The sequence below is a fragment of the Octopus bimaculoides genome, chromosome 13 (genome assembly GCF_001194135.2).
Source record: "Octopus bimaculoides isolate UCB-OBI-ISO-001 chromosome 13, ASM119413v2, whole genome shotgun sequence".
Taxonomy (NCBI): Eukaryota; Metazoa; Mollusca; class Cephalopoda; order Octopoda; family Octopodidae; genus Octopus; species Octopus bimaculoides.
In genome coordinates, this window is record NC_068993.1 from 56,315,655 (window position 1) to 56,331,583 (window position 15,929).

Genomic DNA, 15,929 nt, shown 5'->3' on the forward strand with positions numbered 1-15,929 from the left:
TAACTGAAGGGTACAGACAACAGACTTGTCTAACTGAAGGGTACAGACAACAGACTTGTCTAACTGAAGGGTACAGACAACAGACTTGTCTAACTGAAGGGTACAGACAACAGACTTGTCTAACTGAAGGGTACAGACAACAGACTTGTCTAACTGAATGGTACATAAGCCACTAGACCCTGACTTGTCTATATCAATACTAGACAACAAGCGTCTAATTCAATTTCCAGTCCATATATTTACACTCGACCAAACAAAATCATAAGAAACCAGAGCTTAAATGTTACCCAACTAAACAATAGAGTCCAAAGAACGATAAAGAGCTAGGGTACTTACCAGAGGTAGTTTTCACTACTTCATTTATGGTACCATCAACACCTTTTTCATTTTCAGCGTAGGCAAGTAAGAGAGACTTTTGTGATTGAGTTAACGATCTGTAAGAGACAACAGTCAAAATATTTTATTTAGGTACAGGCACTAATATTCAGGTCTTCTACACCTTCATCGACAGTAACAACAACAATAATAATGATAATCAATATTATAAAAAAACTAGATCATGCATTCACTGTCACTACTTCCATCATAGATGTTAGCAGTGTGGGAGGCAAGTTGGATGTAGGTATAAAGAGAACACAATTCTTCGCACATGGTCAGATGTATGTTGCATTATCAAAAGCATCAAGAAAAGGAAATATAAAAATATTAACTGAGATAAATGAAAAGGGGTCCATTTGCTGACAAGTTGTGTCTGCAAAAAAAGATTCTACAGTGATGTGAGACATTCATTACTCTCTTTTAATTGAAACGTATTTAAGTTTCTTTTTAATTGCTATGAAAGGGACACTAGAAACACTTAAGACATCTATAAGTGAATATAATGAAACAACAATATAGCAAAACTCAACTCTTCATATTGGTAAATGTAATTCATTGATTCCAACTAGAGAATCTATTTTCAAATTCACTCAAGTGAAGAATTCATGAACATTTTCCATTGACAGTCTCATCTCTTTCCCAATTTTCATTATCGTATTTTTTAAATGTATCATGGATTATTTTACTGATTACGGAAAAAACTATAACAGAGTCTTTGTTCAATTCATGAGCACTTTGTCAATTTACTCTATAATTTATGTGATCCTCCGACTGTGAGTCCACTGCCCTAACCACTGGACCATTTCGCCTCCGCTAGTAATAATAATAATAGTAAAATTTATGTATACTTACTTAGGTATAGAAATATGTATATGCACAATATGATCACCAAACCCTGAACTGTTCACTCTTGATATTCCTTTCCTTGGTAGTCTAATATAATCATGTGACTGTGTTCCTGCTGGGATCTGGGACAAGAAAAGAAGAGAACCTCAGGTGAATCAAACAGGACGGAAGGTGGGTGGGAGCTAGATGGACATTCCAGCATTTTATCAAGGTTAAGAAGAGGGTGGTTTCTAGTGGGGTGGTGCATAATTATTGCAGCCTTTTTTCAACAAATTTTATTCAACAAAAACAATAACAATATTTAACAAAAAATATCTTTAAATGACGGTCTGGCAGTCTGCCAAGCAAATGGGAAGCAGTAATTGAAGTAGATGGTGAATATGCTCCAGAATAATCGTTTAAAGATGTTTTAGTTACATGTTATTGTTTTTGTTGAATAAAATTTATTGAAAAAAAACCCCAATAATTATGCACCCACCCAATATATTATTCGTTTCTCTTGCCATTCCAACCCCACCAACATCAGATCATATAAGTGTCATTGATGAGCTAAACTATGAATGACTTACATCCTCAACCACAGACCTTCTTTATCATCATCCTCATCATCATCTAATGTCCACTTTTCCATGCTTGCAATGGTCAGATGGAATTCGTCGAGGCAGAATTCTTGTTCTCAACCCTCACTTGTTTTGAAGTAAGATATTTTCCCATAGCTAGACATGTTTTTCACAGAAGACTAGAAACGAACAACCTTGCTTAGAACATGATGACAAGACAAGGGCACACACACACACACATACACATCATATATATATATGAATGATAGGCTTCTTTCAGTTTCCTTCTAGCAAATTCACTCCCAAGGCTTTGGTTGTCAAAGGTGCTGTGCAGTGGGACTGAACCCAAAACAACATGGCTATGATGCAAGCTCCTTAACCACACAGCCACCCCTATGCCTTTGAAACTTAAAACATCACACATATCCAATAACCCCTCAAGTCAATGCAGGATGTCAGTGGCTGACATCCAGTCCTTAACTAAGACACTTGTTTACCTAAAAAGTTGCAAAAGTCTTTCACTCAAGAAATACTGGTTGGGGCAAAAAGAATCCCCCCACACATACACACATTAAAGAAAGTGATAAAAATGTCTCTAGTAATCACTGGATGACTTACTTTCAGTGAGAGTGTCTCATAAATTCCTTGGATCTTCTTGGAACCACCTAGAACTGCCTGTGATAAACTGATGTGAACATTACTGTGAACATCAGCACCATCACGCCAAAACTGTTTACTTTTGGAAACCTGAAACATAACATTACAGATAAGTAGTGGTAGTAGTAGTAATAGAAGTGGTGGTAATTCTAATTCTAAGCTTTCCATGTTCCCAAATGGTTAAGAAATTTGATTCCCAGCTATGAATCCCTTGGTCCATCCCCACCCAGCATGGTTGGTGTCTTGAGTTCATATCTCCCAATACAGCTTCCAATCAGTCACATGATTCTAGATGCAAGAAGAGGGAATCGTTGACCGAATCAAACCTGTAAAGTGTTGACATTTGTCACCAGGGAGATAAAAAAAACCAACTGATTTACACATGGCAAGAGAGATTTTGGAAGCCAGGTTGTAGATTATTGAAGCTATTTCAATATTTGACTAGTGCTTATTTTAACAGGCCCTGGAATGATGAAAGGCAAAGCTGGTCTTGGCAGGCTTGAACTCAGTATTAAACATAAAATTGAGTTACACTCTTCTATGTGCAGTACTGGTTTTGTCATTTCACTGCTCTCTGATTTTGGTACATAAGAGAGTTTACAGTTAATTAATACTGACCCCAAGGCATGACTGGTATTTATTTTTACTGAACCTGGCAGAATTTGCTTTCAGAATGTAAAAGAATGTAATAACTAAATACCACATGGGGTCTAGTACAGAACTCTACATGTTCTGCTAACCACAACAACACACCTACTACAGCCACCACCAAGAGTGACTAATGTCAAAACAAAAGTTCCAATGAACTCACCTTAAATGTAATGAAAATTTCCTGAGTCCCAACTGACATCCGTACCGTTTGACCATCTTCCACACCTGAGGACAAATACATTACAGTCATTTGTTTTGCTTTACATTCAGTTTTTTTTCTGTGTTAGTGAAGAAGAAGCACTCCATCGGTTACGACATCAAGTGTCCCAGCTGATACAATTAATGGAACAGCCTGCTCATGAAATTAACGTGCAAGTGGCTGAGCACTCCACAGACACATGTACCCTTAACATAGTTCTCGGGGATATTCAGCGTGACACAGAGTGTGACAAGGCTGGCTCTTTGAAATACACGTACTACTTATTTTTGTCAGCTGAGTGGACTGGACCAATGTGCATCGCTGGGAACTGAACTCACGACCTTATGATGAGGCGAATGCCCTAACCACTAAGCCATGCACCCTCACGAGTTAGTACAGGTTACATGAATATATATTACTGAGGAAGTGTTTTACAGCTGGAGACCCTTCCTGTTGCTAACTTTTGTTTTTCAAGTAAAGGATTCTGTTGCCAGGGAAATGTCAATAAGTCTCAGCACTTGTAAACAGTCATTTACGTTCAGTTTCCATCTACCAAATTCACTCACAAGCCATTGGTTAGTCTGAAGTCACAGTAGAAGGCACTGACACAAAATGCAACTGAACTGGAAACCAAACAGACTTCTTAAATACAGCCATACATGGAGCTCCAGCATGGTCTCAGTCAAATGACTGAACCAAAATAATAAAAGAACACACACACACACACACATATAGGCAGACTGAAACGGTAGAATTTGAAGTGGTCTGTGCTGGCAAGATTCAGTTTATAAAATTCAAAAGACAGAAAATACTCAGAGTTAAATAGTTTTGTAAGGGACTATAATACTATCCTTATATATGAAACTCCCACATTTTTTAAACCTAATTTTTGACAAAAAAGGGTTCCTTATACACATTAAAATATGGTACATATGATTAAGGAATTGTTTAAAGCTGGATGCCCTTTCAAGTAAGGGATTACCTCACTTGTCTTTGAAAGGGTAGAATTACTTGGTAATTTGTTAACTGGGAAATTCAACGAATGGGATCATCCACACCAGTCAACTATCAATTCTTGAAATCCAAAGCCTAAAACAACAACAACTACTACTACTACTACTACTACTACTACTACTACTACTACTACTACTACTACTACCACTACCACCACCACCACCACCATACTTACCTGCGGGTACAGGAACTGTGAGTTTTTTCCGTAGAATCATCTGACCTTTGCCCGCACATTCTGAACAAGGATGGCTGATAAGGACCTTTGTACCATGACACTTCCGACAGGTAGTCTGCATTACAAATGGTCCGGTGCTAACCGTTTCCTGTTTACAAGAAAGAAAGAGAGAGAATAGTGAAGAGTAATATCACTTGACGGTTCAAGGGCTGTAGCACTTCCAATATACAAAGGCAAGGACTGAACACACAACTATATTCTCTAAAAGGGGAAGATATGAGGGGGGGGGGTGCTGAAAAGTTCCTGGCTTTAAGGGTATTGCAAAAGGCCTGGTTGGAGGCCCAACATTTGGAGTTCTTTTAGAGGGATTAGAAAAACTGAAGGACAGCTGCAATAAGTGTGTGAACCTGTGAGGGGAATACGTTGGATAAAAATCATAATTAACTGGTCGTCCTGTATTTTCTTTTACCCAAAGCCAGGAATTTTTCAGCAGCACCTCATGTATACATATACATAGCTGTATATGTAATAAGAGAAGGAGAGGGAGAGAGAGAGAGAGAGAGAGAGAGAGAGAGAGAGAGAGAGAGAGAGAGAGAAAGAGAGAGAGAGAGAGAGATTGGTGCTTGTAGATCTGTCACTCTGGTTGCCACAAACACACAGAGACAGAGTCAGAAACACATAGAACATAGAGACACTAAGAAGCACATACAGACACACACACACACACACACAGAGGCAGAAACACTTAGAAGCACACGCATACAAGGAGAAACACATAGAAGCACACACACACACAAGGGGAAACACATAGAAGAACATAGAGACACTAAGAAGGACACACAGACACATGCACAGAGAGGCAAAATCACTTAGAAGCACACACAAACACATAGAAGCACCCAGAGACATATTCAGAAATAAAAGCTGCCTGTACTTACCACTCCAGTTCCGTTACAGAAATGGCACCTGACAGGTTTGGTGCCAGGTTCTGCCTTCTTACCACCACACTTTGGACATAAGTCTTTCACATTGACACTGATGTCTTTGTTGATGCCGCGTGCAGCCTCTTCAAATGTTATATTCATGTAAAACTAGAGAATTAAATTAAAAAAAAAAAATCAGAAACAGATATCAACTAAAATACATGTGACATTCATGCCATTCTCAATACATTAGTAAATAACAGGACATTCTTTATAAGCCTGGTACTTATTCTATTGATCTCTTTTGCTGAATTGCTAAGTTATGGGGACGTAAATGCATCAGCATCGGTTTTCAAGCGATGGTGGGGGGTGGCCAAACACAGACACAGAAACATACACGCACACACACATAATGATAAAAGCAATATAGGTAGAACCACTCTCAAAAATCTATCAAATGACAGACTCAACCTCAGTGGAAACTAAATTTAAAACAGAGACAATAAGTAGGATGTTGTAAATTATCATTTGCTTCTTTATTATCAATGGTGATGATGATGATAATGATGATGATGATGATAAAGGTATTATAAATTTATTTTACCTCGGAAGCTGGTGCAAAACCGAATTTTGATTCTTCAAAATCTTGAAAATTACCAAAGCCAGACATTTTAAAGCCGGCGTCACCAAATATTTTTCTGAACAGTTCTTCAGGGTTAATTGTACTTTGGAAATTCTCAAAACCTTAAGAGAGACAAGAAGACACAATATAAAAGAAAGAGAAAGAGAGAGAGTGTGTGCGAGAGAGAGATTGTTTGGAAATATAATTACTCAGTTCTAAAGGAAGGATGTAGTGGCTGAAAGGTTGCGGTGGTGGACTACTGATGCAAAATAGGTGAAAAGTTCAAAGGTTGAGAGTCACTGTTGTTCATCAGGAAGTTGAGGAATTCTATGTAGTTATGTGATCCCATCCACCAGGTGTTAGACATCTCTTTAAGGAAACTACCATCCAACTCTTGTTAGATGGCTATTTATCTAAGCCTCACAGTAACTACTAATCTGTCACCAGTGAAATGTAGATTATAACCTGACCAGACAAACTGACAGGTAGATGATAGTGTGAGACAGTTGATCAGATTACAAGTTCAACTTTAAGAACAAGTTAATCTTGCAAGGTTAATACTGACACAAGGCAGTACAGAAGGACTAATACTCAGTCTTTTAAAAGCTAAATCTCCTGCCAAAAACTGCCTGCCTGGTGGCACTGTCTGTTTCATCTCTTGAACAGAAAGGCCTCCTTACAAGGATTTGTCTTTCCCTTCAGAGCCAGAAAACACTTCAATTCCCAAGAATGACTAAATACCTTCTACAAAGCTCAGGTGAGAGCCACAATGCAATACTATTTCCATAACTGGAATGATGCTACTGACACACATACAAGCATTCTACACCGTATCTAAAGAAAAAAAAACCACCAATCAGATTGGCATGAACTTTCCCACAAACACCCTCTGTCTGGCTCACAGAAGTGCTGTCCCCATTTTGTCTTTCCTGTCAGTATTTCAAAGGACTCTTTTCAGAGCTAGCTGCTTTCTTGTCAGTTGCACTCGTCTCTCCTACTCTCCCTGCTCACATTCTGTCCAATTTATTAGCGCCACATTAATCACACTGAATAGTTTTTGCTTTTCCAGAACATTTGACCTCTGAGAATCCCTCCCCCAGTCTCCAACTTGCAAACATCCAAGTGGGATGTTAATGGTATCAATCTCTTTACCTGATTGCGTACTGCCAAATCCATGTGATCTTTGATTGCCAGCAAAACCACTCTGTCCAGACATTCCAAACAAGTCATACTGTTTCCTTTTTTCAACATCTCCAAGAACCTGTGAAGAAAATCCAATACGATTTCATTTATCTCTGACACAAAGATACGTTTCGCAGGCAGGGTGACATACATCCAACCAGAGTAATTAACCACAACAGATGAACATGCAGGGGCAGAGATTTATCATTCATTAGTTTATCATCTGTAGCTGTCATTCACTCAAGGTCTAACCCAGGGGTCCCCAAACTTTTTAGACCATCGACCCCTTCATGGAATCCTTGACCCCCCCCATCCCGGCATGTACAAGAAAATGAATAATAATAATTAAGTAGATGTGCATTTATTGAACCCTTGAATAGTCCCATCGACCCCCAGGGGTTGATACTGATCCCTTTGGAAACTCCTGGTTTAACCCTTTAGCATTCAGATTATTCTATCAAATGTAATGCTTCACATTCATCATTTAACGTCCACTTTCCCATGCTGGTATGGGTTGGATGGCTTGACATGGAGCTGGCTAACAGGGAGCTGTCCAGACTCCAGTTATCTGTTGTGGCATGGTTTCTCCGGCTATAACAGAAGACACCTGCCCAAGGTGCCACACAGTGGAACTGAACCCAGAATCATGTGGTTGGGAAGCAAGCTTCTTACCATACAACCACGCCTGTATATTTTTAGAATGACACTGAAGGATAGGTGTGACAGGCTGGATCTGGCTGGTTTGAGCATAAAAACAGGTAGCATATTTGGGCAGGATATGGCCGGTCTAAATGCTGAAGGGTCAACAGGCATTGATTTAACATGACACAGCGTAATATCACATCATGTAAATTATGTAAGAACTTACCTCATAGGCTTCGGAGACTTCTTGAAACTTCTTAGCAGCGGTAGGATCGTTCTTGTTGACATCTGGATGATATTTCTTGGCCAACTGCACAGTAGATAGAATAGGAAATGAAGGACATTTGTGTATATGTGCATGTTGAATGAATGTGGGCACGTGTCTGTGTGTGTGTGCATGCATATGTTAACCTGAGAAATTATGACTTTGTTCCCATGAAGTTAATAGCATTCACTTAGGCTCTTTACAGCGATCATTTATGATTTTGGTGAGACAATAAAAACAATATCTCTTTTGATCATAGTGATTTCCAAGTGCAATTTCTGAGGCATTAGGAAATTAACGAAGGTTATTTGCCAAGGATGCAGCATAAATGAGAACAAGAACCAATTTTCAGCTGCATGACAAGTAAACATTGGAGTTTGGCACAGTCATCTGGCTCATTGACTCCTATCGTACTGCATTAACTTTGGATATCCTTGCTGCTTATTTTGATTTTGATCACCTTATTTTGAAATTGTATGAATAATACCATACTTAAGTCTGGTGCCTAAACTTAAGTACCATATTCACCTTGAATATATATATATATATATATATATGTATATATATATAATGATCAAACAGACTCCAAAGACACTGGTGTTGTGTTGGTGTTGGTCTGCACCAGCAAGACTGATATTATTTAAGAAAATTGACAAAAATCATAGTGACCTTGCCATGGAGAGTGGGAAAATCTAACATTTGGACGGAGTCCTTCTTTAAGGAAAGTTGACAGGAGAGAAATTAATAAGAGACAGAGTTTTACATCATCTACGTTGGAAAAAAAAAAAAAAATTGGCTGCAACTGATAAAGAACGCAAGACCAAAGGAACTTCATACATGAACAGGAAGTAGTAGGAGAGAGAAACAGTGCGAGAAAGGTAGAAAGAAAGAGGAATGGAATGGAGAGAAAATGAGAGAGAAGAGAAGCAGTCGATAAGAACAAGGTTAGACAAAGCCAGTAGTAAAGAATTGAGCACAAACCCGATAATAAGCTTGTTTTATTTCCTTTTGGTCAGCACTTTTGGAAACTCCTAAGACATTGTAATAATCCTGTTTGTTGAGAGTCTGGCTTGAATGAATAAGTCGCGCATGTGTTGTTGGTATTAAAGATTTCTTCAGTTTTTCTACAGAAAACGGCAAAAATAATATATAAATTGAAATATTTGAAAACAAAACAACAAATAAACTAGAGATGGCAAAATGTTAATTAAGAGTCAAAATGGTGGATTGTCAGAATCAGTAGAGTGTGAAACGAAGGGTTTTGCAGTATTTGGTTAGAGTCCGAGTTCAAACCCCATTGGGATCAACTTTGCTTTTCATTAAAGAACCAATAAGGTTGTTCTGTACAGTGCAGCACAGAAGGGGTCCTCACTGCTCAATGTTGGGTCTGTTTGTGCAAAGTGATGAGTGAGAAGAGAGGGCAATTGAAGGGTGAGAAGGAGAAAGAAGAGAGAGCATGGAGGGAGTGGTGGCGCAATACTGGAATGGGGGAAGGAGTTTAAAGATGCTAGTATCAAGAATATAGCACAAAAAAATCCACAGCCTCATTCTTCAGCAAAATGCACACACACACACACACAAGCGTCCTACCGACTTTATTTCCTCATAACTTAGCAGAAAAACTCGGATTTTTTTTTAAATGAATGAGGTAACAAAGCCAACACGTATGAGTTTTCTGAAGCTCCTCTCCTTGTCACCCCACGGAATTTTTTTTTTTTTCAAAGCCAATTCCGATATAATCGGAATCTACACCACCTGAAGCATATTTGTAGAAATTTTCATTAGAAAATATCCATTTTTCTGGAAGTTACAAGGGAAACACGACATATTGGGGAGGAGGGGAGCACTTCAATAAGTATGTCTAAACACACACACACAAACAGGGGCCATCACTGATATACTTCTGAAGTTGCAAAGACGAAACGAACTCCGACTTTTGAACTATCGCTAATAGCGAAAAGACGACGGACCGGCAAAATGGTTTGTGTCTTTGATGATGTAAAAAACCTAATGAGATCGATCATAAAGACAGAGTTAAGAAAGCAGATTTTATTTAATAACTTCAACAAGAATTTTAGACGAGAAACTTTACCTAATGCTGGGATATGCATTATAATAGATGAATTATATAACATATAATTTACACACACACACACGCAGAAAACAAACAACTACAAGAGAGTTACTAGAAATAGCAACCAAATCTTTCTTAAAGCAAACATTAAATAATGTAGTCTGTCGTTTTATACTACAATAATAATAATAATAAAAGGGCGGGGCGGAATGGTCAGAGTTGAGATGACTTTAATCCTATGTTTATTTAATCAAAATCGATTTGGGATACACCACAAATGTGATTTACACACACACACGAACATACTATCATAGATACACGTGTGTGAAGAGATAGATTGATAAAGAAAGAAAGAAAGAAAGAGAGAGAGAGAGTGTGTGTGTTATAGAAACAGGCACGCGGCTACCACAGTAGAAAAATAGAGGTCACCTCGTCAGGAAACTTCTAGTTTGACGTCATATTTACTTTATAACGAATGATAAGGTAATAAAAGATTGTGGAGAGTCTGCATATATATATATATAGGGGTAGACTGGGTGATGAGGAGATGGGGCGTCGAGGAAGGCGGTGCGTAGTCCACGCTTTTCTCAAGGGCATTAATAGTCACGGACGGGGTGGCAAATCGAAACCGAACAGCGACTTTCGGATCGGCCGGAACATCGCCCTATTCGCTTTATAGCAGCAGGGCGGCTTTCTGGTGTGAGATACATTGAAAATAAGATTGGATAGTCATGGCTAGAGCGCCGTGATCAAAAATCTATGTCAACAGTGTTGACCTTGGGATAACCAAATTCACCACCACTATTTACCGTTTTTTTTTTAAAATTTCATAAATATGTTCCACATCGTTTGAAGTAATGGAGGTGGAACGGCGAGAATGCATGAACGTCACACAATCACATTCCTACTCGGCAACCAACTTAGCAGGCGAATATGATTCTTAAGACAAGGTTTCGATTCTATTAGGAATCCGTTTCAATAACTACTTTTCACTGTGTGTGTGTGTGTACTGTTATCATTATAGTTATTAATTGATAGAAATCAACCATAAATATTTAATCCAAGGCCGGTATTTTAAACGGAAGCCGTAAAAAGGGACGTAACTAGATATCGCAATACATGTGGTCCGGCGCTCGACCGATTTTGCACAAACATTAGCTCGGCTTGTCTCTCCGTAACTTCGACATAAATTCGAATATTTATAGGAGACAGAAGTGAAGGAAGATTAATTAATTAAATAATAAATCCTAGTAAATTACTGGTGGTTACGAAGCGACCCCACAACAAATCACTGAATTTGATTTTTGCTACGGGAGGTCACAGGTTGTGTAACCCCACGTCAACACAAATCGAGAAAACCAACGAACGTCGGGATTCTAGCTATTACCACTCACACCAAGGGGATATCTAAAATTATTATATTATCAAATGTATCCTTCCGCTTATGATTGAATAGATAGATGTATCCTTGCGTTTGTGAGATTTGGCTGCTATATCTTGCAGCTCGAACCACCCTGTAGAAGCTCCTAGTTGAGCGTAATTTACATCGATTTTATACATTTCAGCCACAACTTCACCCTTTTCGAGAAAAATCTCTCTTGCCTCATGTCTCACTAACAAATAACTATAATATAAAAAATGGACAATAACAGTTGAAACATGTTGCGCAGTTATTGTTTCTCAGTCCTCGGTCAACCCAAATGAAGCTGACAACAAATAATCAAAATTAACTCGAGCCATGATCATCCCTCCCACACGTTTTTTTTAAAGACTACCAAGGGTTACAAAGTGTGATCTGAGACGAATTTAGCTGCTATTTATTCAACATGTCGAACGGTCATTGTGAGGCTCTCATATTGTTAGTAAGTCTTACAAAACTACGAAATAAATTCAAGGTAAACTGATATGGCAATGCGGTTTCACTCTCCGCCATACATTCCATAAACGATTAGCCTCGTCGAAAATACAGGATATTTTATTACCAATGAAGTTCTTGGACCTGCTAGAAATAGCAGCTAAACGTCCTTCAACTCACACCCTATTGTCAAGGACACGTTTAATAATATTATCCGAGGTACATTTAAAAAAGCTTGGATAGTCATGAATGGAATGTGCTTGATCATAGACGTGGTGTACCAAGAGATGACTTCAGGCTAAAACAACACCACGGAATCAACAGCACGTGTGTTGACTAACTACTTCCCGTTATCGAACATGCTGTTACATCTTATGAAAATGGATGGATCACATGTCAGATGGGCGAAATCTGTTTAAAGTCAGAATTAAAATTCAATGCAAGGATAGACATTGTTTTATATATTTATATATATATATATATATATATATATATATATATATATAGTGTGAGCCTGTACTGATGGACATTCTCTGAATCAGCTGTCGGACTGTAGAGCGTCAAAATGTCATCACATCCCGATAGCATCGCTAACTTCCAACGATTAATATAAAAGAATAAATACATACACAAGGTGTTACCAAAGCTGTCGTCATTAAGGCTCAGTGTACAGATGATGGTGTAGTTGTAAAGAAATAAGGGTTAAAATAACCTTAACAAAATACCAGCTCAGTATCCCTACAATTTCCTTATTTGTTGGAGACGGTGATCGATATGCCTCTTAGATAATATTATCGTTAATAGGTAAAGAAAAATCAGGCTTAACCAACCTAATCAAGTTAATTCTGGAATAAATTGTTTCTTTTTTAATTGATCAAAATTATTTCCCCCTTTCTCTTTGAATATGTCACAAACAATTCGCGCTCGATTTTTGCTTTTTTCTTCCAATTAAGAAAATGTCATATGAGAAGTTTTTGCATATCATTAAGTAGATCACGTCTTAAATTATCTTTATATATATTTTATTATATTTACACACACACACACACATACCCAATATTTGTCTATCTCACGAGGTCTCAACTTCAATTGAAGAAATACCTGTTGGTGAACTAGGAACAATACGATCCCCCCTCATCTGTAATGTCATAGGTGTTAACAACGATTACGTACATTGGCACCAAAAACATATTGTAATGTATTTTATGAACCCTCACCTTATAATTAGAAGAATTAAAGACAAAATCGACCTTTGCCAAACTACCTTCTGACAATGTTAATAATAATAATACGGAATAAAAATACGTATTGCCACGCACACACGAAACTTTCAATACTTCGAATGCGTAAAATGAGTCGGATCCCTTGTTTAATATCAAACTAACTAGTCGAGTAAACCGAGAGTTAAATATGTTCCAAACATGACAATTCCGTCTTCTTTTAAAGACTGAAAAATGTTGTTCTACATCAGATGTAAGACAGTAGGATACGATACAATTGGAGATTTAGATGCCATTTCCAGCAGGTCAAGCGACCGTAGAATGACCGCTTTTTGTAACCAAAGCTTAAAAGGTCAGCTATTCAGGTTTTCAGTGATCGTTAATTTACGAAAAAAACAAACAAAATAAAATAAAACATATTTAGGCACGTACAAACAGTTTCGTAGGTTAAACTTAAGGTCTACCCTATACACGATTACGTAAGTGGGACGTTAAGAGACACATTTATTAGTTTCCCAAGCACAGGTTCATTAGTCTCTACCGGATTTCATTAGTGGGTGGTGTACCATAAAACTATGTCCACTATGCATCTTCGTGTTTTAATTTCAATTGTTCCCAATGTTTATAGATTTTTAAAAAAATACATTAACATTTGCAACTGCTTAAAGCGAATGTTTCCTTCTTGTTTCCGTTTCATATTGCCGAGTAAATATTTTTTATTCACCTGGGATTTCACTTCAGAAGTGAACAAAGTTAGATTAATTCTCCATATACTGCCAATTTACCATTTTGTATATTTTCAATATATCTGTCGACATGTGAGTATCTCAAGTTTAATATTTTTTTTTTCATCGTCTCTGTATAAATCAGGTTTTTCAGTTTGAATGGTTTTTAGTTCCCTTTAATACGAATTCAAGTTTCCCCTTAAAGGACGTCCAAACTGCAGTTCTATAATTCACATGGGATCTTACACATTCGTAATTGTATATTTTTGTGTTTAATTAAATATTATTATACCCATCGCTATATCTAGTAAAGAGTTTGTGTGGAATGCTGGAAGGATGATGTAATGTTGTGACATTAATGACCTTTCCACTGAATGAAGTGACATGAAACGGTTTCACGTAGAACTCGAAGACCAGTTGCGGCGACTCGGGGGGGGGGGGAATGATTAAAAACAGCTAGCTCAGTCCGTTCACATTATGGTCTACTGTTGCATATTTTTATCGTTCCCAGAAAGGGTTAAAAAAAAAAAAATTTAATCTGACACGGGAACTCAGAAATAAGAATACAAATAATTTCTAATAAGGGTAACGAATTTTGTAGAAGAAAGGACATGCTTCCATGACCTCAGTATTCCACTGACCGGTATTTCTTTTATCGACCCTGGAAAAGTGAAAGACGAGGGTGAGCGACCCACGCAGGATTTGAACATAGCTAGAAACAACAGCCAAACTAATAATGGGTTCTAATATTGGTAGAAAAGAAAGAGCACATGCAATTAAATCATCCGTACTATATAACTGGTATTATTTTTTGTTACATATGTATATAATTTATACCGGAATGTTCGATAATACACATATATAGACGCACTCACCTTGCCGTGACGAGACCTCTGTGTAGAAAGCCACATTTAGCGTAGTGAACCATCGACTTGATGTAAATTGATAGTTAGAAAGACGAGCAGACGGTAAATGACGGTCGATTACTACTTGACAAAGTTGTTTTAAGGAAATATTATTACTACTACTGTTGTTACAGATATGTCTGAGACACCAACGTCCAGCTACATGTCTGTAAGAAGCCATCTTTACTACCGCTACTGTTGTTGTTGTTGATGATGGTAATGATGATAGTGGGGGTGGTTGTGGATAACAGAGTGTAAGAGAGAGGAAGGGAGGTTACGCTCGCCAGGGGAAGTAACTCGTCGGTGTCTATGAGACTCAGTTAACCTCTCGTACATAACATCACATTAGTCTTTTATACTCTTCGCATACACAAGCGGGCGGTGATATAGACATACACACACACTTAAACACAATAGATACATACATGCATACACGCAATAAATGCACACACATTTATATTAACTCACACATAACGTACACACAAGCACACGTGCACAATCACATATTCACAACAGACACACACACAGAAGAAACGGATGGGTTGATGCAAAAACAGGAAAAAGTACAAAAGAAACGAAGAATAATAAAAAATGCTTTCAGAATAGACACAAGGGCAAAAGGAATGACATTTCTGGGGAGGGGTGTAGTGGATTGCATTGACCTCATAACCTGACTGGTTCTTTTTAATCTTTTATTTGTTCCAGTCATTTGACTGCGGCCATGCTGGAGCACCGCCTTTAGTCGAGCAAATCGATCCCAGGACATATTCTTTGTAAGCCTACTACTTGTTCTATCGGCCTCTTTTGCCGAACCGCTATGTTACGGGGACGTAAACACACCGGCTCGGTTGTCAAGCGACGGTGGAGGGGGGGGGGACAAGCACAGACACGCTAATATACGACCTATGTTATAATCTCCACTCTTGTTTATACAACGAATGGGGCAAAACTAGCCGGTATACAGCACTTACTCGGTATTACCTGTATCTTTGGGTTTGGTTGAATCCAATACCCTTCTTAACCTTATATATACATA

General features: G+C 38.1%; 1 protein-coding gene across 2 annotated transcripts in view; it reads right to left on the reverse strand.

The window, feature by feature from the left end:
• The window catches only part of LOC106876069 (protein tumorous imaginal discs, mitochondrial), a 20,313-nt gene extending 4,978 nt beyond the window's left edge, over window positions 1–15,335 (reverse strand). Inside the window, exons 1-11 of one of the 2 annotated variants that reach the window (XM_014924486.2) lie at window positions 14,864–15,335; window positions 9,096–9,238; window positions 8,076–8,159; window positions 7,178–7,286; window positions 6,008–6,147; window positions 5,419–5,571; window positions 4,481–4,628; window positions 3,253–3,317; window positions 2,403–2,531; window positions 1,231–1,346; window positions 337–434 (exon numbers count right to left, since the gene is read on the reverse strand). In XM_014924486.2, coding sequence (XP_014779972.1) covers window positions 337–434; window positions 1,231–1,346; window positions 2,403–2,531; window positions 3,253–3,317; window positions 4,481–4,628; window positions 5,419–5,571; window positions 6,008–6,147; window positions 7,178–7,286; window positions 8,076–8,159; window positions 9,096–9,238; window positions 14,864–15,074 — 1,396 coding nt within the window. In that variant the 5' untranslated portion in view covers window positions 15,075–15,335. The remainder of the gene's footprint in view (window positions 1–336; window positions 435–1,230; window positions 1,347–2,402; window positions 2,532–3,252; window positions 3,318–4,480; window positions 4,629–5,418; window positions 5,572–6,007; window positions 6,148–7,177; window positions 7,287–8,075; window positions 8,160–9,095; window positions 9,239–14,863) is intronic. The other variant, XM_014924479.2, reaches the window with a different exon arrangement.
• Window positions 15,336–15,929: the final 594 nt, after the last annotated feature.